Below are 23976 nucleotides of genomic sequence, written 5' to 3' on the forward strand. Positions count from 1 at the left end.
AAAATGAGGGTCCGCAACTATATTCTCAAGCAAGCAAGCCAGTGTGGAGTGGGAGAGGAAAGGGGAGACAGCCTCAGGAAAAATCAGGACTCAACTGTCAGGTGACAAGGTTCTTTCACAGTTTTCTTTGACCAGATAAGACATTTTGCTCATTGATTCTTTGCATTAGCAATGCACAATCAATGTTGTTTACAAGCGTGAGCTCTAGAATGAGGTGAGAGCTGTACGTCACCATAACAGACAAGACCAAATGATTCAAAAGTCATCCTCTTTCATAACAACATCAAGCCCCATACTGCAAGACATGCACTGGATTCAACTTGATTACACTCCCTACAGCCCAGACCTATCGTCCTGTGATGTTTGTTTGGCACACTTAAAAGATCCTTAGGAGGGCAACAATTTGAAGATGACAAGACCATGGACAGATTTGTGCGCAATTGGCTCATGACACAATGAGCTACATTCCACAATACTGGAATAAGAAATCCTCCGTCAAGTGGGAAAAAGTACTGCTGAAACAGAAAACTATAAAGAAACATAAATTATATTTGTCTTTTATTTTTGAAAAAATATTTTTTTAAATAAAATCTGGTTTATATTTGATTTATCCTTGTACTGCAGCAGGAAAATTTAAAACCGAGTGCACACAATGCACAAAAGCCAAGTAAAGAAAAGACAAAACATATTAACACATATGTTTGGAATATTTCATATTACTTTTTATTATTATAAAGAAAAGAAGAAGACAACATGTTAAATTAGTGTACGTCTGGTGCCATTTTAAAAGTTCATTAGTAGTTGTAATGCAATGCAAAATACTTCACACAAAATTGGTTTGCAACAGAAAAATATTTATTACAAGCAGAAAAAGTGTATAACAAATCTTAGTGTTACAAGACACTGTATGGCCAGGAGAGAATCTTCCAACACCACAGCTTAATATTACTACAAAAAGGCCACAAGGCGAATGGAGTTAAGAGACTGAAGTCAGAAGAGGAACTCCGTGGTCGATGTTGTAGCACCAAGCTTGAAATAATTCTCAGCTTTGCCACTGGATCATATTGTGCAAATCTCACAATGTTTCATAGATACAATGTTGGACACCTTCAGGTAGTGGTAGCTACTGTTGTCACTGCTACAACGCATGACTGATGACTGCTACAATGCGTGACTGATGATAGGCATGCAGCGGCTTCAAAATTTCTCAGTCCAGGAGCAGGCAATATGTATGGTGGGGAAATGCTCACAATTGGAGGAAAACAGTGCTTATAATGCACCCTGGTGGGAGCCACACACAGTCCTTCAATGCATGTGGGCAATGACTCTGCTGCCAGATGCTCCTGTGGTTAAAACCTGAATTAAATCTCAGCTGAGTGCTGAGTCAGTCATGAAGACTGAAGTCTTACATTCAGTGTCTTCTTTCTAGGACTGTGTTTTTAAGGAGGCCACACATATCCTCACGGCAGACAATTATCAACACAGATAATTGAAAACCTGTATCCATGTTGATAAGATGCAGGTTTTCAACTATCTGTGTTGATAAGATTGTCTGCCGTGAGGATATGTATGGCCTCCTTAAAAACACAGTCCCAGAAAGAAGACACTGAACGTGAAACTTCAGTCGTCTTGTTATACCCACCCATGTCTGATGATTTTCAACACAATGTCTTGCATGGTTCAGCAGGTCTGCTCAGTATAAGATTTAACACATTGGCATGGGATCTTGTATAAGCCATGTTTCCTAAAGCCAAGATTGTCTTTGATCAAGCATAAATAAATCCTCAATTTTGATGCTGGCCGAAAAACAAACTTGACATTGTGTCTCTTGAGGATTCTTTCTATTGCTCAAGACATGCTGCCAAAATACAGCAAGAACACCATTGCAAATGGTGCCTCTGCATCTTTACTTACAACCCTGCTTTGAACTTGCTTGGAATGGAATGTATAACTTGCCTGAAATGAAATGCATGGTGTATTTGCCAATCAGAATAGCCGTTCGGTTTGAACACCATTCTTAGGTGTTGTAGTTCATCAGGCAGACAGTCAGTATGTGACACCACATCTGCTCTACATACCAAAGAGCGTAAGACACTACCGCACTGTGCTGGACGATAACAGCTTGCGTCTTTGAATTGGTTTGCTGCAGTCACCATGTTCCAGCATACTGCCGTCTTTTCTTATAACCATGATACTGTAAGGTACCATTTTATTCCATCTTCATGGTGAATTGTATATTTGGATGGAATCGTTTCAAATGCAGGGGAAACACTGGTAATGTGTCTATTCCAGGGGACCACAGCACAAATGTATCTTCTGCATACTGCCAGAAGCAGGGGGGTTGAAGGTATGCTAAATGCAGTGCTTTTTCCTCAGAGTCTTCCAAATTTATTGCAGATAAGCTCTAAAGATCCCTGCAGAGGTACTTTTATAAATAAAGATACTACATCAAAACTAATCAAAAGATCTGACAGTTGTAACTTAAGCGCCTTCAGTCATCCTATGAAGTCCTCTGAATTCCAGATATGATAGTCACGTTTGCCAACAAGAAGTCCCAACAGTGAAGTAAGATGTTTAGAGAGGATATAGGTAGGGCCTCCAATATTGCTCACTACAGGGCAAAAAGCAGAGCCATCCTTATGTACCTCCAGTAGGTCGTACAGTCTTGGGGGAACTGCAGCCTGCTCGCACAGGCCCTTAATGACTTTAGTCAGAGTAGAACTCTTCTTAAATAGATTTAATGTTTTTCTCTGATCTTGCCAGTCCAATTCTCTCTTAGATTGCAATAAGCAGGATCATCGAGCAGTGGCTCTACCGTTCCGTTGTATTCAGCTCGTAAGAGGAGGACTCAGGCATTCTGCTTGTTGACATGAAAAATAATGAGGTCTTTCTCTGTTTTTAAATCTTACAGAGCCTTGCTTTCTGGTGAACTGATATTAAACTTTCTTGGTGGGGCTCGGGTTAAAATTTGGCAGGTGTCCTTTCTAATTGCTTCTGCAAACTCTCGAGGAAGTTTCATAATTTCCTGCGCTACCCCAGCTATCACATCTGGGATTGGAGCTTTCTCAATCACCGAAACCACTGCATCATCTAAGATCCTATCTGTGAAATTAAACACAGTACACCAAAGTGGTGCATTCTCTTCTTGCAGATGGGCCTTGAAACCAGTATATTTTTAGATTTGGCAAACTTTACCTTGGTGTTTGAACCAGACAGCTAACGCCCTGGTACCCAATCTCAGGATACAGCTGAGAGATTCCAAAAGATCTTCAAATACAGTGACAGTCATTTTATGGACATAATGTGAAGTTCCAGTCATGTGTAAGCTACCAGCAAATGAAGATACCAAACAGCCATATCAATGAAATATTGTGAGATCTGCACAATATTATCCGACAGCAAACCCAAGAAGAGTATCTGCAACAGATCCATTGGGAAAGTCTGAAAAGTCACATCAGTTATGACATTTCCCTGTGAATGTTGCAGCGCAATTAAAATAACATGTGACAAAATAATACCATTGTCTAGGTAACATCAACAATGAAACAGCTTCATCTCCTGCACCACCAACAGGTGGCAGGGACATCTCACTCTGTTGCCACACTGTCAGTAAACAATAGCATGTGGTGTCAAGCAAGAGTAGCTTGCTAAGCTCCCATTGTCTCACTTGAATTAGGGTTTTCAAGTTTTTCAGCATTCTGTGTTTGTTAGCTGTTGTGAGCTATTGTTTTGGTGTAGCATTGCTTTAGTAGTAGTGTGTTAAATAGAACATCTAGGAATATGTTTTCCAGCTTCAAAGAAATTGGCAGTTGGGCTGGGAATTCAATTCATAGATAAGGCTGCAAATTTTTGCACTCTGAATGAAGTGCAATAGTAGGGGTCCAATTTTAAATGTGGTGGTCAGAGCAATAGCTGCACTAAACATTCATAAGCTTACAGTGCAGAGGATTGGAAAAGACAAGGAACAAAAGAAAGATGAGGATGATGAAGCAGCCCCACATCATTCACATCTGGAAGCACCAAACACGAAAAAAACTTATGACAAATGGGTAACCACGCTGGATGCAAAGCAGGAGGATGCAGTATACAGACATCTGTACAGTTATATTAACACAAGGAGTACCATACTTTTGAAGAAATATATTTTTAACTCCTGAGTAGCAGAGTTATATAATGAGAGTAGGACATATTTCCTAAACTGCCTTCCTGTGCTTGGATTCCAGAGCACTACTCTTCGTCTTCAATTTTTATCATTGAAAGAAGAATCATAGAGGACAGGAGATGCTTGTATTTGCGTGCTGTGAGAAGCATTGCATTCAAAGACATTATGTGGTTTGACAAGATGGATGTTACAGGTCAACAAAAGGCTGTACAAATCGCACCAATCAAGGAACAACACAAGCACAAACAGGCTCGTGTGCCAGGATAACTGGCCATCATGCTGGCTTGTCTCAAGGCTTTACTTCAAACTGATTGTAGCTGTTTGGTTATAGAAAACAAGGTGGCAGCCAAGAGTAAATGAATGCCACAATTTTCTCAGAATAGTTATCTAATTTTTTGTCCAGTATTCAACAATAATAAAGGATAATGATCCATAACACTACAGCATGTCAGATAAAGCTCTGACAGTGTATTAGATAAAGGCAGACATTTTGTTTTGAGTACAGAGAAAAGTTCCAACTGCAGAAACTGAACCTAAAAGAAATATTGACTAAGTGGGGTACATGGAAATCATAAAGCTTACAACAAAAATCCGCATGCTATAGGTCTACAAAATTGCTTCAAAATATCTCACACACTGGATTCTGATTAAACATATATGGGCTCAAGTGAGAAGTAACCTGGTGTGAAACTGCGGTATTGACAGTGTCTTCATTGACTGTACATGGTGCATCACGTGCTGCCCACATCTCTGCAGAAGAGACATTCAAAATGACCACCACAAGCTGCTGCTGCTGCTGCAGAGGACTCATCATATGCTGCCAGGTGATGGTATACAGCCATCAGAGGACATCGAATTGCATCAACTCGTTGCCAGCAACTGTGATTGGTCTGTGTGTCTTTTTAATACGCCATACTCAGAGCTCCATCTCATATTATCTTCAGATTACCATCAGACTACTCTCCAGATCATGCCGAGTATACAGAAGACAGTACAGTGAGACATTACAAACCTAGCATGAATCCAAGTAGAACTTTTCAAACCTAGTACAACACTATTGCTTCTCCAAAAGCTAGTGAATACTGATAACCAGTACTAATAGAATAAAGAGAGAGAGAGCCCGCACAGTGACTACAGTGTACAAATTAATGTATGCTTTATACTGAATTATTTTGATCATTCTATACGGTTTGATGTGTTCTAGAGTGTTCAACCAACGTTTCACACCAACAGACAGAACAGAAACAATAAGAAATATATCTCAGTTATTTAAATTGAGGTTGGAGGGGGGAGAAAGGAAGGAAAAGGAAAGAACTGTTTATGTCAGTTACATTGAGAGTTTAGGCGGAATCAGCAGGAATGAAAATGTATTTCGGACCGAGATTCAAACCCGGGATTTCATGCTTGTGTTAAGCATTACGCCATGTGGACCCAATGTTTATCACAATTGCATTGACTACTTCAGTATGCCTTCCAGCTGACCCAGATTCCCACCCAGTGACACCTATCTGCAGTTCCCATCCATGTCCTCCATGTTCACTACCTTGAGATTCCTGCAGGAGTTCAAATGGAATTGTGCATTTGCACTGAGGTGGTGGGTTCTTTGCCTATTGAGCTTGTATAAGTACATGATGTAAGACCCCCCCAAGATGCTGTAAAATTAAGATTTATTAAAAAAAAAAAAAAAATTGAAACACCGAGTAACCAGAGGGTTGACAAAGACGTTAATTATGAATGTGCGGTAAGGCACAGACAAACAAAACATTTCCTCATTCAATGGGTTGTACAGTTTTTTTGTTCTGAGACAGACACAAACTAACTCTCATATGTAGAAGGACGATAAGGATGTGCGATTTTAAAGATGAAGTATTGCGATCTCGATGTGTTATATGTGGGAGTAAATGATATAATGTTACAAGTACCATATCAAGCATTTTATTTATTGATTTAAGTGAAGAGGAAAATTACAAGAAGAGGATTTTCATGATTACAAGCGCCGGTGTCCCCCGAGTCCTCCGCCGCCTGCAGCTTCAACAAAAATTTAAGGAAGTCCGATGCCCGAAAGAATACCAATAAGCACAGAATATGTTAACCACACAATGATATACAATTATAATTTATTCAAAAAAATCTCTTTTTTCTTACATTACAAGCTGAATAGATTATGCGAAAGCATGGTGTCTGTTCTTTCGCACATGTTCAAAAGAACAGACACCATGCGGAATCTGCAGCTGTGATACATATTGAGGGTGGAGGGGGGAGGAAAGTCAAGTCCCAATGCAGCTGACATCGATAGTTCCTTGTGGTATATATTGCGTAAAGTGAAGGTGGAAGGGGAAGAAAGGAAAGGGAACTGATTTGCCTCGGTGGGCAATGAATCCACCATCTTCAGCGCAGATCAATACGTATGTTTGAGCTACTGTGGGAATCTCAATGTAGCGAGCATAGAGGACATGGACGGCATCTGCAGATAGTTGGTGCTAGGTGGAATTGTGGGTCAGCTGGGAGATGTGCCGAGATAGTCTGCGCTATTGCAATAAACACTGAGTCCAGATGGCACAATGGTTAATGCAACTGCCTAGTAATAAGAAGATCCCAGGCTTGAATCCCCGAATCCTAGTCTGGCATTGCCGCAGGAGCCACAATGTCCAAAAGAACAGACACCATGCGTTCATATAATATCTCAGTTAAGTATGATGAAAGCAGATATTTCAAATATTACTTTGTGTGACCAATCTCAGTTTGTGAGCCACACAAAAAGGTAAGCAATGAAAGAAATGTATGAAGGACTGCTGGAAGAGCGCATAAAAGAAATGGTCATTTCTGATGGTCCAGTACCATTTTCATGTTCAAATACTTTTCAAATCTTGTCTCTCATTGATATTTCTTAGTGGATTCATGTCACTCTGTCTAGCTTTGTCTCCTCTTGCCTTATTGTCCTACATGATTTTGCTATTTAATTCTTAGAACTGAAAACTCTTTCCCCCCATTTTACCAGACTCATGGCTCTCAGGTTCTGATAAGTACTCTTTTTGCACCCTTTTTTTCATTTTTATATCTGCTGCCATTTGTCTACATTTTAATGAAATTCTATTATAAGATCACGAACTACTTCTCCCTCAAAGTTTTGTAAGACTGAAAGTGGGGATAGAGGAAAGATACAAAAAAACCATATTGTGAGTATAAAAGAAATGAAGAGACTCTACATCCAGTATGTCCTAAGTTCTTGTAACCCTCCTGGTCTCAACCTTCATTAGTCATTGTCCTTACCCATCTAGCCCCTTCCCTGTTCCCATTCCCAGCACTACACAGCCCTTTACTCCACCAACACACTCACAATCTTTTTACTTCTCTCCTTTTTTGTTATCCTCCATCTCCCATCATGTGCTGCTGCTTGCAGTCTGGCATCAGCAGCCAAAGACTGTGGTCATGTGTGTGTGTGTGTGTGTGTGTGTGACGAACGACTTGTTGGCCCAAAGCTTACTTTCTGACAGTTTGTTTGTTTTTGTGCCTATCTGCAACTCAGCATCTCTGCTATATGGTGAGTAGCAACTACCCCTTTCATAATATTGTCATTTTCCATTTTTTGAAGTGAAGTAAAGCACTTCAAGTAAAATAATTCACAAAAAGAGAACATAAAAATAAAATCTAAAAACGTCTTCAGAAAATTTAGAAAATAAATAAAACACACAACAACGGAGAATATACGAGCAGTAAAATGGGACTCTAGGCTAGTTCTGTCCACCACATAAGATTCCCACTGAGAGAGAAGTGATGCAGGCTCCACGTTTTTCAACCAGTAAGACAAAAAACCAACGATTTGTTTTGTTCTTTAGTCTAACACAAATAAGGCAGATCACTGCCATGAACCAGGTAGCATGTGGAACTGAGATCAACACTATGTCTGCAGCTGAGAACTTAGTAAGGAGCAAACTTTGTGACTGGAAGTAACATGAGCTAAAATCAAAATGAACAAAGCCACAGTCATCTTGAACACAACACACAAAATCACAGTTCCACTTCAATGTCCAGGTCCAGCAAGTGAGTTAATTATTATAGGTGAGGATCAGTGTACAGAGCCTTGAAAGACAAGATACAAATAGCTGATCATCCCCTGTGATGATAATTTATTTTCTGTGGCTGTGAGACATCTTTTGTGTCTGCTGGGATGGTGGCTGCTGCAAGGTGAGCTATCCGCTACACAAATACTATTGCACATGCTCTCTGAGTGTGTCTCCATATTGCTGCAGTATCAGAATATCACACTTCATGGTTCATACAGAGCACATATGAAAGCAGAAGTTAAAAACTGAAGATTACAAAAAACATCTTATTGATACATTCAGTCAGTAATGGTACTTTTTGTTACAAATTATGTAGCAATTCTCAACAAGAATATAAAATTAAAAAGAACTACAGTGCTATTGTTAGACAGCCAATGTACATCAAAAACTCTTGTGATTTCTACTGATCCAGAAATATAAAGCCCTTGCTAAATGAAATGATTATAGATAGTATATATGTGTTTTATGGCTTCGTGATATTTTGAAGTCACTGCCATGTGAACTGTGACTCTCTCACTACCAACAAACAACAGACTATACAAATTTTGCCAAGATGCAGTTCACAGAAAGAAGACAAAAGATAAGAAACACAAAAAATGGCTGATGGTTGTAATAAAAGATACACATGGAAGGCAGTAGGTTGTAGAATAACATGATCACAAAAGGTCTGTGATCACAAAAGGTCTGTGAAAATATTCTTTCTTTACTTTCCAAATAGAGGTAACGAACTGGTAACTGTTTTCATCTGAACCCCTAGAAAGCAAAGCGGATTATATGACACATGGCTCAGGTGCAACAGCTCTTACAATGTCTGAAGAAAAAGGGGAAAACGGCATTCACAACAGGGGTTTGACTCATCAATTTTATTAAAAAGTCATCTCCACCAGTTTTTAATTTATTTACAAACAGTGAGATCTGCATCAGTGAGATAGGGTATCATACTAATGCTTCAACAAGTCATCCCAAGCCTAAAAATTGGTAAGCGCATCATTGAAATGCTTAGTAACTGATGTTTCCAAGTACTAATGGGCAACAAGATGAGTTCCCAGATGAAGCTAAACATCTGGCTGCCACAAGGATATGTCCTGGCCCCTCTCCTGTTTAGTTTTTACATATCAGATATGCCTGAAAGCCACATCAACAAAGTTTAGGTATGCTGATGACTGGGCACTGAAATGAAGCAAAGAGATCTTGAAGTTACCGAGTTAGTACCGACTAATTATTTTTATTAATTATTGGTGAATATTTTCGCAAATGGGATTTGTAGCCAAGTGTCACTGAGACAGCAGTGTCACAGTTTCACCTAACAAATAAGTTGGCCATCAAAGAGCTTATGGTCTACTTTGAAGAAAGGCTACTCAGATGTAACATAAGCCAACTTATCTAAGTGTCACACTTTATGTAGTGCTCAGTTACAAACAATATACATTAAGAAGATCTCCCAAAATCAAAACCTAATATAACATTTCCAGTAACTCTGATGTACAACATGGTGATCCCCTGTTTCAACACTCTGTACTTCTGCTCTTGGATTGGTTTACCCTGTTGTTTTGCAGCTTCAATAGCACTCATACAAGGCTTGTTGACACACAGCTCAACTATATCACATGTCTTGTAACCTACACCTACTTTCTGGCTACCAATATTCTGCCACAAAACACCACTGTCTCTGCAGAAGGGAAGTGCAAAGAAAAATTCTCATCTCCCTGTTCATGCATGCTTTCTATCAATCGATAAAAGAAGGCTTTGCTTCCATTACCCACCCCTGGAAAGTACAAAGATGTTAGCTGACAATGGCTTTAATACTAAGACAGCTGGAGACACTCATGGCAGATTAATGCTATGATGGAACACCTTAAAGGAGACATACATATAAACCAAATCACTTGGCTTTGAACTGCCACACCAGATCTGGTCAGTTCTTAACAGAATAAGTAAGTACCTGTACTGACAGGAGTGCCACTTCTCTCATAAGAGTAAGAAAATAACTTCTCCAAGTTGTGACTGCTGTGCTGAAAAAGCAGGATTTTTCACCACGTAGTCCAGGTATGTCCTCTAAGGGCTTCCCCCCCCCCCCCCCCCCCCCCTCTTTTTTTTTTTTTTTTTTTTTTAAGGGCGCAAAACTGCTATGGTCATTAGCGCCCGGTCCGTGACTTAGGAAACAACAGAAACCGAAAATGGAAAACAGCAGAAATGGGAACGAAACTTAAAAAATTGGAGAAACTAAAAGCAGAAAGAAGGCTTAAAAATCCACTACAGAAAGGGGTTGGTGGTCCCCAAAAAAAGCTTCAAATGACTGACGTCATTTCACTGTCACTAATAAACTCGAGAACGCGATCGGCCGAGTGCGTGTCATCTGCTAAAATTGACGATATATCAGGCGACAGCTGGAGACGGGCGCGTAACTGAGTAAAATAGGGGCACTCAATTAAAAGGTGTCTTACCATCCACAGCTGAGAGCAGTGGGGACAGAGTGGGGGAGGATCGCCGCTTAAATGATGTCGATGGCTAAAAAGACAGTGCCCTATCCGGAGTCTAGTTAAAATTACCTCCTCCCGATGACGTGTTCGGGAGGAAGAGGTCCAAGCACAAGGAAGAGCTTTCACGTCCCGCAATTTATTATGGGGAAGTGTCAACCAATGTGCGTACCATAAAAGAACAACTCGACGACATAAAAAGCTCCGTAGATCGGTGAAGGGAATCGACTGAATAGCTGGCCGAAGAAGAGAGACTGCAGCCTCGGCCGCCTCATTCCCACAGATACCAGCGTGTCCCGGGAGCCAGAGGAACGCCACCGAAACGCCCCCCAGGTGGAGCAAGCACAGACAGTCCTGAATCCGGTGGACCAGAGGGTGGACGGGGTAAAGAGCTTGGAGACTGAGGAGAGAGCTGAGAGAATCTGAGCAAATAACATACTGTATCCGCTGATGGCGGCGGATGTAGTGGACAGCCTGGAGAACAGCGTAAAGCTCCGCAGTATAAACCGAACACTGGTCGGGAAGCCGAAATTGATTTGGGGTGTCGCCAACAATATAGGCACTCCCTACACCTAACGATGTTTTCGAGCCATCAGTGTAAATAAATGTGGCTTCCTTCATTTGTGCACATAGAGCAGCAAATGCCCGACGATAAACAAGTGAAGGGGTACCATCCTTGGGAAATTGACAAAGGTCACGGAGCAGGCAGATCCGGGGACGGAGCCAAGGCGGTGCTATACCCCAAGTTGTCAAGGTGGTTTTAGGAAAGCGGAAGGAAAGAGAATGGAGCAGTTGACGGAAGCGGATTCCCGGTGGTAGTAGGGAGGAAGGGCAACCTGCATACCCTACATCCAAGGAGGCGTCGAAAAAAATGTCATGGGCCGGATTAGCAGGCATGGAAGACAGATGGCTAGCGTAACGACTTAGAAGGACTGCTCGCCAATTAGACAGCGGAGGTTCAGCAGTCTCAGCATAAAGGCTTTCCACAGGGCTGGTGTAAAAAGCTCCAGACACTAAAAGTAATCGACAGTGGTGGATAGAGTCGAGACAACGAAGAATAGACGGCCAAGCAGAGGAGTAAACTATGCTTCCATAGTCCAATTTCGAGCGCACTAAGGCGCGATAGAGGCGGAGAAGGACCACTCGGTCCGCTCCCCAGGAGGTACCATTCAGGACACGGAGGGTGTTGAGGGATCGCAGACAACGAGCCGAAAGATAGGAAACGTGGGAGGACCAGCACAGTTTTCTGTCAAACGTAAGACCCAAGAATTTAGATGTAAGGAGGGTGGAAGAAACTCCTTACGTCACCAAAAATTAACACAAATGGTCTTACTGGGAGAAAAACGGAAGCCGGCTTCGATGCTCCAAGAGTGGAGGCGATCGAGACATCCTTGAAGACGTCGTTCAAGAAGGCTGGTCCATTGAGAGCTGTAGTAGATCGCAAAATCGTCCACAAAGAGGGAGCCTGAGACATCAGGAAGGAGACAATCCATAATTGGATTTATCGCAATGGCAAACAGTACAACACTCAGCACGGAGCCCTGGGGTACCCCGTTTTCTTGGGAGAAAGTACGGGAGAGAGTAGTGTTCACCCGCACCCTAAATGTGCGCTCTGCCATAAATTCGCGAAGAAAAAGGGGCAGCCGACCTCGAAAGCCCCAAGAGAACAGTGTGCGGAGGATGCCTGTCCTCCAACAGGTATCGTACGCCCTCTCCAGATCAAAAAATATTGCTACTGTTTGGCGTTTCCGGAGAAAATTGTTCATGATATAAGTGGAGAGAGAAACAAGATGGTCAACTGCAGAACGATGCTTTCGGAATCTGCATTGGGCTGGTGTTAAAAGACTGCGGGATTCCAGCCACCACGCTAAACGGTAATTCACCATACGCTCCAAAACCTTACATACACTACTCATGAGAGAAATGGGGCGATAGCTAGAGGGGAGATGTTTGTCCTTACCAGGTTTCGGAACAGGAACGACGATAGCTTCCCGCCATCGTCTGGGAAAAGTACTGTCGGTCCAAATTCGATTGTAGATGCGAAGGAGGTGACGCAGACTACGAGCCGATAAATGCAGCAACATTTGGATGTGGATACCATCCGGTCCTGGGGCGGAGGAGCGAGAAGAAGAGAGTGCATGTTGGAGTTCCCGCATGGAGAAAACAGTATTATAGCTTCCACAATTTCGAGAGAAGAAAGCAAGAGGTTGCACTTCCGCTGCAAGTTTCTTCGGGAGAAACGCTGGCGGGTAATTTGAAGAGCTCGAAATCTCAGCAAAGTGTTTACCCAAGGAGTTAGAAATTGCGATGGGGTCCACTAACGTATCACGCGCGACAGTGAGCCCAGAGACTGGGGAGAAACTAGGCGCGCCAGATAACCGTCGAATTCGACTCCAAACTTCCGAGGAGGCAGTGAAATTGTTAAATGAGCTAGTAAAGAATTTCCAGCTCGCCTTCTTGCTATCGCGGATGATGCGACGGCATAGCGCACGGAACTGCTTATAGCGGATACAGTTGGCCAAAGTAGGATGGTGGCGGAAAACGCGAAGAGCACGTTGCCGCTCACGTATTGCATCATGGCATGCCTCGTTCCACCAAGGAACTGGGGGGCGCCGGGGCAATTCGGAGGTGCGTGGTATTGAACGTTCCACAGCTGTAAGAATAACGTCGGTAAGATGTGTGACCTCATCGTCGACGCTAGGAAAGTGACGGTGATCGAATGTCGCTAGAGACGAAAAAAGTGTCCAATCGGCTTGGGCAAACTTCCAGTGTCGTGGGCGCATATATGGCAGTTGAGGCTGCAGTCTAAGGACACATGGAAAGTGGTCACTCGAGTGTGTATCATCAAGGGCGAACCATTCGAAGCGCCGAGCTAGCGGAACAGTACCGACCGAAAGGTCCAAATGAGAGAAATTTGTCGTGGAGGCAGACAAAAATGTAGGGACCCCAGTGTTGAGGCAAACTAGATCCGCTTGGTGGAAGACGTCTAGCAACAGTGAGCAACGTGGACAAGGATGTGGAGATCCCCAAAGCGGGTGGTGGGCATTGAAGTCCCCAACCAGCAAATAGGGGGGTGGAAGCTGACCAAGAAGATGAAGGAGATCAGCTCGTGCCATTGGTGTGGACGATGGAATGTATACAGTACAAAGAGAAAAGGTATATCCAGAAAGGGAAAGACGGACAGCGACAGCTTGGAAGGAGGTGGTTAAGGGGATTGGGTGATAATGGAGAGTATCATGGAGAAGAATCATGAGTCCACCATGGGCTGGAGTGCCTTCAACAGAGGGGAGATCAAATCGGACGGACTGAAAATGGGGGAGAACAAAGCGGTCATGGGGACGCAGCTTTGTTTCCTGAAGACAGAAGATGACCGGCGAGTAGGATCAGAAGAGGATCGACAGTTCATCCCGATTGGCTCGAATGCCGCGGATATTCCAGTGGATAATGGACATAGGGTAAACAGATAATGGAGGAATGTGACGAAGGTTGCCGTCAACTCAATGACAGCTCAGAGCTTGCGACCGACAGCATGGAATGGCATTCAGCCGAAGGCAGAAGATCCTGATCCATAGGTTGTTCAGGAGCAGCTCCTGCCACCATCGATCGGCCGGTTGATCGGGTGCCAGCAGTGCGCCTCGGCGACACAGAAGATGGCCGAGGGCGATTTCCGCCAGGTGGTGCTGTAGATGGGACACACCTTGGCGGAGAAGGAGATGAACTGGGTTTCTTACTAGCCTTCTTGGAAACGGGTTTAGATGAAGGAGGAACCGATGGTTGTGAAGTTGGGGTACGTAAAAAATCTTCACGAGTATGCTCTTTTTTCGAAGTCTTGGTGTCTGACTTGTGGGCTCGAGATTTAGCAGAACGCGATGAAGGCTGAGCCATAGAGTGGGCAGGCGAAAGTGGTGAGGTTGAATGGGCAATCTTTGCGCTGGCCGATCTGACGACTGTGGTACTAAAGGTGAGGTCGCAAGTCTGCGTGGCCGCCTCTTTTGTTGGCCGAGGAGAAGCAAGTACAGTGCTGTATTTTCCTGTCTGAGGCACGGCGGGCTGTCGACTGGCGAATAATTTTCGAGCAGCAAAGGTCGACACCTTTTCCTTCACTCTGATTTCCTGGATGAGCTTTTCGTCTTTAAAAATGGGGCAATCTCTAGAGGAAGCAGCGTGGTCACCCACATAGTTGATGCAGCGAGGGGATGGAGGTGGACAAGCACCCTCATGGGCATCCTTGCCACACGTAACGCATTTGGCCGGATTGGAACAGGACTGGCTGGTGTGATTGAACCGCTGACACCGATAGCAACGCGTAGGGTTTGGGACATAAGGGTGAACGGAAATTATATCATAGCCTGCTTTGATTTTCGATGGGAGTTGAACTTTGTCAAATGTCAAGAAGGCAGTGCGGGTTGGAATGATGTTCGTGTCAACCCTTTTCATAACTCTATGTACAGCCGTTACGCCCTGGTCAGAAAGGTAGTGCTGAATTTCCTCGTCAGACAATCCATCGAGGGAACGTGTATAAACGACTCCACGCGAGGAATTTAAAGTGCGGTGCGCTTCAACCCGGACAGGGAAGGTGTGGAGCAGTGAAGTACGCAGCAATTTTTGTGCCTGGAGGGCACTGACTGTTTCTAACAACAAGGTGCCATTCCGTAATCTGGAACAAGACTTTACAGGACCTGCAATTGCGTCGACACCTTTCTGAATAATGAAAGGGTTGACCGTGGAGAAGTCATGACTTTCGTCAGACCGAGAAACAAGGAACTGTGGCAACGATGGAAGAACTGTCTGTGGCTGAGACTCAGTGAACTTACACTTGTGAGCGGACATAGTGGAAGGTGAGGAAACCATTGCGGAAGAATCCCCCATGATTACCGGCGTCTCCGATGGCGGGCTCCTCCCTTGTGGGGGCCCTCTCTGAGGGCACTCCCGCCTTAGGTGATTGTTCACACCTCAGGTCACACCTCCCGACGAACGGACGGAGGGACCAATCGGCACTTTCGGGAGGTATCAGCTCGGGTAATCACCCCTCCCTGGGCCTGGCCATTACCAGGGGGTACGTAAGTGTCCTACCTGTCTACCCGGGGTGGGGAATTACGCGTTACCCCGTCACCGGCTATGCATAGAAATGCGTGGGTCGGCCTTCAGACGCGCACAGGGAGGAAAAAAGAGAAAGGGAAAGGAAAAAAGAGGAGTCTCCAACGCTGCAGCGGAGAAAAGGGCAAAGAGAAGAGGTAAGGAAAAGAGAAGGACAGAAGAAGGATGAAGACTTACAAGTGGAGAAAGCAAAGAATTTGTTACTGTTTCGAGCGTCCGTCTCCGGACATAGGCACAAACCATACTCCCAGAGGGGGAGAAAGGGAAGGAAAGAGCCAGAGGTGAGGGGAGGGGGGGCGAAGACGGGGGATAGGGAAGGATACGGAAAAGGAAGGTATGCAGCCCAGAAAGGAAGGAAGGCCACATTAGCTCGGGGTCCCGTGCTCGCTACGCACGTATCCACAAAAGAGTTGTGGACCCCCTGGGGGGGCTTTCCCTTGCAATCCAATAGAGTCTCTGGTGATGACAGAGGGATCAATAGAGCAAATTCATGCTCTGGATATTAGTTTGTAATTTGAGATAACAGCAAATATTAATTTTTAGTGATGTAGCCATGCATTAAATAAAAATAAATGGACAGGGGATTCTCTCTCTCTAGGAAACACATTACACTCAAGCTTAGAATATGCTCTAGGATTCTGCAGCAGACCAGAGTTAAGGATACTGGTTCATAATTTTCAGTACCCATTCTTTTCTCCTCCTTATATAGCAGAGTAATCTTCATTTTTTCCCTGTTATTTGGGGTTGTTCATTGTGCGAGTGACATTGAATGCAAGCTAAAAATGGGGCAGTGTCACATAATACTCTCTCTGAAGCTGAACTGTACCGTAGTTCTGTCAGGGTCTTGTCTTTATTTGTTTTCAATTGGCACCAGGATTGCTCATTTCTACCTCAGCCGTTGGAGAACTTGTGCAGCCATCAGATAACTACGCGGAATTATCATCTTCTTATGTGTAAGATTGTTTTTTAAATGCGAGACTTAAGATTATTTGATGTTCTCTATTCCTGGACTTGTAACTGACCAGAAGCTTTTGATTCAGTGATTTTACTTAGGACCAGAATTATCTAAGCTTTTTGGAAGGATCTTTCTGTAACCTATGATAGTTGAAGTTTTTATGTTGGTTTCACATAGCTCTCATTGTACATGCATAAATTTCTTCAAATCTTTACCTGTCAGCACTTATGCACCCTTTTTTGAACACAGAATGCACTAATCTCCATTTCCTCAGAATTTTCCAAATACCATCATTAAACTGGGGTATTTTCTGCATTTAATATGCTTACATGGGACATACCTATCCAGAACACAATGCACGATAAGTTTAAAATTTTTTCACAATTTCTCAATTTCCACTGCATTCAAATTAAAAGAAGTATGTTCATTTCCTAAGCAGGATGCTAATGACTACTGTATTTACCCGAATATAAGATGAACTTGATTATAAGTTGACCCCCTCCCCCCCCCCCCCCCCCTTTTTAAGGGGCTTCTTGAGAAAAAATTATTTTTAACATATTCTGATGGATCAATATTACAAACTGTTTTACTGACGGAAAATATCTGCCTAAAAAGTTAACGTTACACCTATTCTAAATTTATGCCACTTTTTTTTCTGTCTGCATTTTTATAATACAAAGATAAACAAAAATAAATTGTTTACATTATTTTGCAGGCCATTTTCTTTTCTATCTTTTTCACTTACTAACTCTGTTGTCTCTGGTATCACGATTTTTAATCATTATCCTAATAATACAGTTGTGAAATTCATATCTTTGCTGTCAAAAATTTTTGGCGGCCTCTTCCAAATATGTTGCGATTTCTGAGGTTGTAACTATGATGAGACCTGACAACATAGCTGTTTTTTTATACAAATACGTATTGGATTTCACTTTTATACTGATGTGAGAATGTTACAATGTCTCTTGCTGCCAAATATATTGTCTGCCCACTGCTCTCTCATTGACTGTGTAGAACCAGCAACTGCCACATTCCTTTTTGTTCCCATCACATGTCACAATGACCATTGACAGCAAGGCAGCACAAAACACATAGGTACACCTTTGACCCCTACCTAGACTGTTTTTGAAAAAACTAGGAATGTTCAAGACAAGTTGTTTGTATGAAGTACAGGTAATACTGAAGTCTATGTACCTTCCCTTAAATGTGACAACAGGTGACAGTAAAATGACACTGTAAGAATTAAAAGTTGAAATTATTTTAGTCTAAAAGTTAAATGTTGTGCGTTGCACCACAGAGTATTCAAGTTGAAAATTTTCCAGATAGTTCTTGAACTATGTATTATGTTTTTAAAGCCCATAAAATAGATAGTATTAAACAAAACTGAAACAATGTTAAAAAAGAGGACCTATAAAAACAGACTTATGGTGATAACAATGCATTTTTCTGTCGTCTTAGGAAAAAAATTTCATCACATTCCAGCTATAGTTTTGAAGAACTTCATCTTATTTAGTATGTTTTCTTATTAACTCCTTCCTTTCTGTGGTTATTTGTGATCTTATTGATTGCACCTAAAGCTTATATAAAATGAGAAGTTAGACTCACAGTTGATAGACTTTGTTGCAGTCCAATGGAACGGCTGCTTCCAGGTTCACACAACTCCAAGTCAAACTGTGACATGAAGCGAGTATAATCATTAAAATTGAGTTGATCCAAAGTTTGTGGAGATAAAGATGCAGTTGATGGAATTGTTGATAATTGTCCCTCTGATTTAAAGGCAGATGATGCAGCTTGACTCAAAAGTGCTGTAACTTCAGCATCACTTGATGTTTGTCCAGTTGCTACTTTCGGTGTTGGTGGAGGTGGAGGAGGTGAAGGAGGAGGTTGTGTTGATGTTACAACAGCTGGTTCCTCTTCATGATTAACAGGACTAGACGCAAATATTGCAGCACCAGCAAATCGTCTGAACCTAAGACAAAAAATAAAAATAGATTAAAAATGAACAATAAATAAATATAATGCCCATTCCATGGATATCTTTATGTCTAAATATTATTAAGATAAAAACACAGAACATTACATACTGATTCACTTGAAATGCCTTCACAAGGTCCTGATAACATTAGCAAGCACAATTTAAATACACTGCGCATCTTTTTGTCTAATGTGGTTTTATTGGAAGAATATTATTATTCAATGTTGGATACCACAATAAGGAGGGTAACCTGTTGCCAATCTACCAATCTTCATCAACAAAAAAAATTGTCATAGTGGATGGCAATAAGAAGAGGCAATCACTCATCTATAGATGAATCGTGTGGGGACAAAGAGACAGAGAGAGGGAGAAAGAGGGAAAGTGGAGGGAGGGGTGCATAGTGGGGGGCAGGGGGGGGGGGGGCATCAGTCATCTACATCATAATGGCCTAGGGTTGGATGTCTGGCGTGTGTGTGTGTGTGTGTGTGTGTGTGTGTGTGTGTGTCACATAAAATTCCCCAAGATATGTGAGGGTGTACGTGTGCGTACATGCATGCATGCATGGCTGCCCCCTCCCCCCCACACACAAGCACACCTATATATAAATATAACTCACCAAAACCACATAGTAATTCAGTACAGAAACAACTAAAACTCTATCACATTATATCTGCTTCCTGGCTAACATTAAAATTATCCACCAATAAAATGTAATATATGGTGACCTGTGAGCTTCAATCACCACCAACAAGGAGATAAAATTTCTTACTCCACTGTTAAGTGTTTGACAAAGTGCTCCACTGCAGACAGTTAATGAAGGTACAAACATATGGTATAGATTCCCAGGTATGAGCAAGGCTCAAAGACTTCTTAAGTAATAGAACCCAGTGCATTGTCCTCGACAGTGAGTGTTCATCAAAGACAAGGGTATCATCCTGAGTGCCCCAGGAAAGTACGAGAGGACTGCTATTATTCTGTATATATATAGATGATCTGACGGACGAAGTGAGCAGCAATCTATGACTATTTGTGGATGATACTGTGGTGTATGGGAAGAAGTCTTCATTGGGTGACTGTAGGAGGATACAAGATGACCTTGACGAAATTTCTAGTTGGTGTGATGAATGGCAACTTGTTCTAAATGTATAAAAATGTAAGTTGATTTGGATAAGTAAGAAATATAATCATGTAATGTTCAAATACACCATTAATAGTGTACTGCTTGAAACAGTCATGTCAATTAAATATCTAAGACATAATGGTGCAAAGTGATTTGAAATGAAACGGGTACATAAGGACAGTAGTAGGAAAGGTGAATGGTCAACTTCAGTTTATTGGGAGAAGTTTGGGAAAATTTGGTTCATCTATAAAGGAGGCTGCATATACAACACTAGTGTGGCCTATTCTTAAGTACTGATGATAGGGTCGGGTTTACGGAAGATATCAAAGCTACTTCATATGTGGGCTATTAGATTTGTTACCAGTAGGTTCAATCAAAACACAGGTATTATGGAAATTCTTTGTGAATCCAAGCATAAATCCCTGGAGGGAAGAAGACACTCTTTTCGCAGAACATTATTCAGAAAATTGAGAGAACCAGCATTTGAAGTTGACTGCAGAACAATTCTACTGCTGCCAACATACATTTCATCTAAGGTCCATAATGGTAATAATAAGAGAAATTGGGGCTCATATGGAGGCATATAGACAGTTGCTTTCCCTCGTTCTACTTGTGAGTTGAACAGGAAAGGAAATTATTGGTAGTAGTATGAGGTACTCTAAGCCATGCAACTTACAGTGGCTTGTGGTGTATGTATGTATGTATGTATGTAGATGTAATGCAGAATGTTACTTTACCTGCAATTGTTTTTTCAGTGTTGTGTCCAATTCCACACTGAACACTACATAGATACTCATTTGAAATACAAATTCTGATGACAGGACCAAAAAACAACAACTTAAAGAGTCAAGGGAGCCTCTTTCCTTTGAATTGCCTGTGTTGTTGTTGTTGTAGTGGTCTTCAGTCCTGAGACTGGTTTGATGCAGCTCTCCATGCTACTCTATCCTGTGCAAGCTTCTTCATCTCCCAGTACCTACTGCAACCTACATCCTTCTGAATCTGCTTAGTGTATTCATCTCTTGGTCTCCCTCTACGATTTTTACCCTCCACGCTGCCCTCCAATACTAAATTGGTGATCCCTTGATGCCTCAGAACATGTCCTACCAACTGATCCCTTCTTCTGGTCAAGTTGTGCCACAAACTCCTCTTCTCCCCAATCCTATTCAGTACCTCCTCATTAGTTATGTGATCTACCCATCTAATCTTCAGCATTCTTCTGTAGCACCACATTTCGAAAGCTTATATTCTCTTCTTGTCCAAACTATTTACCGTCCATGTTTCACTTCCATACATGGCTACACTCCATACAAATACTTTCAGAAATGACTTCCTGACACTTAAATCTATACTCGATGTTAACAAATTTCTCTTCTTCAGAAACGCTTTCCTTACCATTGCCAGTCTACATTTTATATCCTCTCTACTTCGACCATCATCAGTTATTTTGCTCCCCAAATAGCAAAACTCCTTTACTACTTTAAGTGTCTCATTTCCTAATCCAATACCCTCAACATCACCCGACTTAATTCGACTACATTCCATTATCCTCATTTTGCTTTTGTTGATGTTCATCTTATATCCTCCTTTCAAGACACCATCCATTCCGTTCAACTGCTCTTCCAAGTCCTTTGCTGTCTCTGACAGAATTACAATGTCATCGGCGAACCTCAAAGTTTTTATTTCTTCTCCATGGATTTTAATACCTACTCCGAATTTTTCTTTTGTTTCCTTTACTGCATGCTCAATATACAGATTGAATAACATCGGGGAGAGGCTACAACCCTGTCTTACTCCCTTACCAACCACTGCTTCCCTTTCATGTCCCTCGACTCTTATAACTGCCATCTGGTTTCTGTACAAATTGTAAATAGCCTTTCGCTCCTTGTATTTTACCCCTGCCACCATTAGAATTTGAAAGAGAGTATTCCAGTCAACATTGTCAAAAGCTTTCTCTAAGTCTACAAATGCTAGAAACGTAGGTTTGCCTTTCCTTAATCTTTCTTCTAAGATAAGTCGTAAGGTCAGTATTGCCTCACGTGTTCCAGTATTTCTACGGAATCCAAACTGATCTTCCCCGAGGTCAGCTTCTACTAGTTTTTCCATTCGTCTGTAAAGAATTCGTGTTAGTATTTTGCAACTGTGGCTTATTAAACTGATTGTTCGGTAATTCTCACATCTGTCAACACCTGCTTTCTTTGGGATTGGAATTATTATATTCTTCTTGAAGTCTGAGGGTATTTCGCCTGTTTCATACATCTTGCTCACCAGATGGTAGAGTTTTGTCAGGACTGGCTCTCCCAAGACCGTCAGTAGTTCCAATGGAATGTTGTCTACTCCGGGGGCCTTGTTTCGACTCAGGTCTTTCAGTGCTCTGTCAAACTCTTCACGCAGTATCGTATCTCCCATTTCATCTTCATCTACATCCTCTTCCATTTCCGTAATTTATTGTCCTCAAGTACATCGCCCTTGTATAGACCCTCTATATACTCCTTCCACCTTTCTGCCTTCCCTTCTTTGCTTAGAACTGGGTTGCCATCTGAGCTCTTGATATTCATACAAGTGCTTCTCTTTTCTCCAAAGGTCTCTCTAATTTTCCTGTAGGCAGTATCTATCTTACCCCTAGTGAGACAAGCCTCTACGTCCTTACATTTGTCCTATAGCCATCCCTGCTTAGCCATTTTGCACTTCCTGTCGATCTCATTTTTGAGACGTTTGTATTCCTTTTTGCCTGCTTCATTTACTGCATTTTTATATTTTCTCCTTTCATCAATTAAATTCAATATTTCTTCTGTTACCCAAGGATTTCTACTAGCCCTCGTCTTTTTACCTACTTGTTCCTCTGCTGCCTTCACTACTTCATCCCTCAAAGCTACCCATTTTTCTTCTACTGTATTTCTTTCCCCCATTCCTGTCAATTGTTCCCTTATGCTCTCCCTGAAACTCTCTACAACCTTTGGTTCTTTCAGTTTATCCAGGTCCCATCTCCTGAAATTCCCACCTTTTTGCAGTTTCTTCAGTTTTAATCTACAGGTCATAACCAATAGATTGTGGTCAGAGTCCACATCTGCCCCTGGAAATGTCTTACAATTTAAAACCTGGTTCCTAAATCTCTGTCTTACCATTATATAATCTATCTGATACCTTTTAGTATCTCCAGGGTTCTTCCATGTATACAACCTTCTATCATGATTCTTAAACCAAGTGTTAGCTATGATTAAGTTGTGCTCTGTGCAAAATTCTACCAGGCGGCTTCCTCTTTCATTTCTTAGCCCCAATCCATATTCACCTACTACGTTTCCTTCTCTCCCTTTTCCTACACTCGAATTCCAGTCACCCATGACTATTAAATTTTCGTCTCCCTTCACTATCTGAATAATTTATTTTATTTCATCATACATTTCTTCAATTTCTTCGTCATCTGCAGAGCTAGTCGGCATATAAACTTGTACTACTGTAGTAGGTGTGGGCTTCGTATCTATCTTGGCCACAATAATGCGTTCACTAAGCTGTTTGTAGTAGCTTACCCGCATTCCTATTTTCCTATTCATTATAAAACCCACTCCTGCATTACCCCTATTTGACTTTGTGTTTGTAACCCTGTGGTCACCTGACCAGAAGTCTTGTTCCTCCTGCCACCGAACTTCACTAATTCCCACTATATTTAACTTTAACCTATCCATTTCCCTTTTCAAATTTTCTAACCTACCTGCCCAATTAAGGGATCTGACATTCCACGCTCCGATCCGTAGAATGCCAGTTTTCTTTCTCCTGATAACGACATCCTCTTGAGTAGTCCCCGCCCGGAGATCCGAATGGGGGACTATTTTACCTCTGGAATATTTTACCCAAGAGGACGCCATCATCATTTAATCATACAGTAAAGCTGCATGCCCTCGGGAAAAATTACGGCCGTAGTTTCCCCTTGCTTTCAGCCGTTCGCAGTACCAGCACAGCAAGGCCGTTTTGGTTATTGTTACAAGGCCAGATCAGTCAATCATCCAGACTGTTGCCCTTGCAACTACTGAAAAGGCTGCTGCCCCTCTTCAGGAACCACACGTTTGTCTGGCCTCTCAACAGATACCCCTCCGTTGTGGTTGTACCTACGGTACGGCTATCTGTATCGCTG

The 23976-nt window shown here is 42.2% G+C and overlaps 1 protein-coding gene across 5 annotated transcripts in view; it reads right to left on the reverse strand.

The window, feature by feature from the left end:
• LOC126194848 (testis-expressed protein 2) overlaps positions 1–23976 on the reverse strand; it is a 407145-nt gene that overhangs the window by 132871 nt on the left and 250298 nt on the right. For all 5 annotated transcript variants that reach the window (XM_049933193.1, XM_049933191.1, XM_049933190.1 and 2 more), the window contains exon 8: positions 18361–18724. In XM_049933193.1, coding sequence (XP_049789150.1) covers positions 18361–18724 — 364 coding nt within the window. The remainder of the gene's footprint in view (positions 1–18360; positions 18725–23976) is intronic.

This window comes from Schistocerca nitens, chromosome 7, assembly GCF_023898315.1.
Source record: "Schistocerca nitens isolate TAMUIC-IGC-003100 chromosome 7, iqSchNite1.1, whole genome shotgun sequence".
Lineage (NCBI taxonomy): Eukaryota > Metazoa > Arthropoda > Insecta > Orthoptera > Acrididae > Schistocerca > Schistocerca nitens.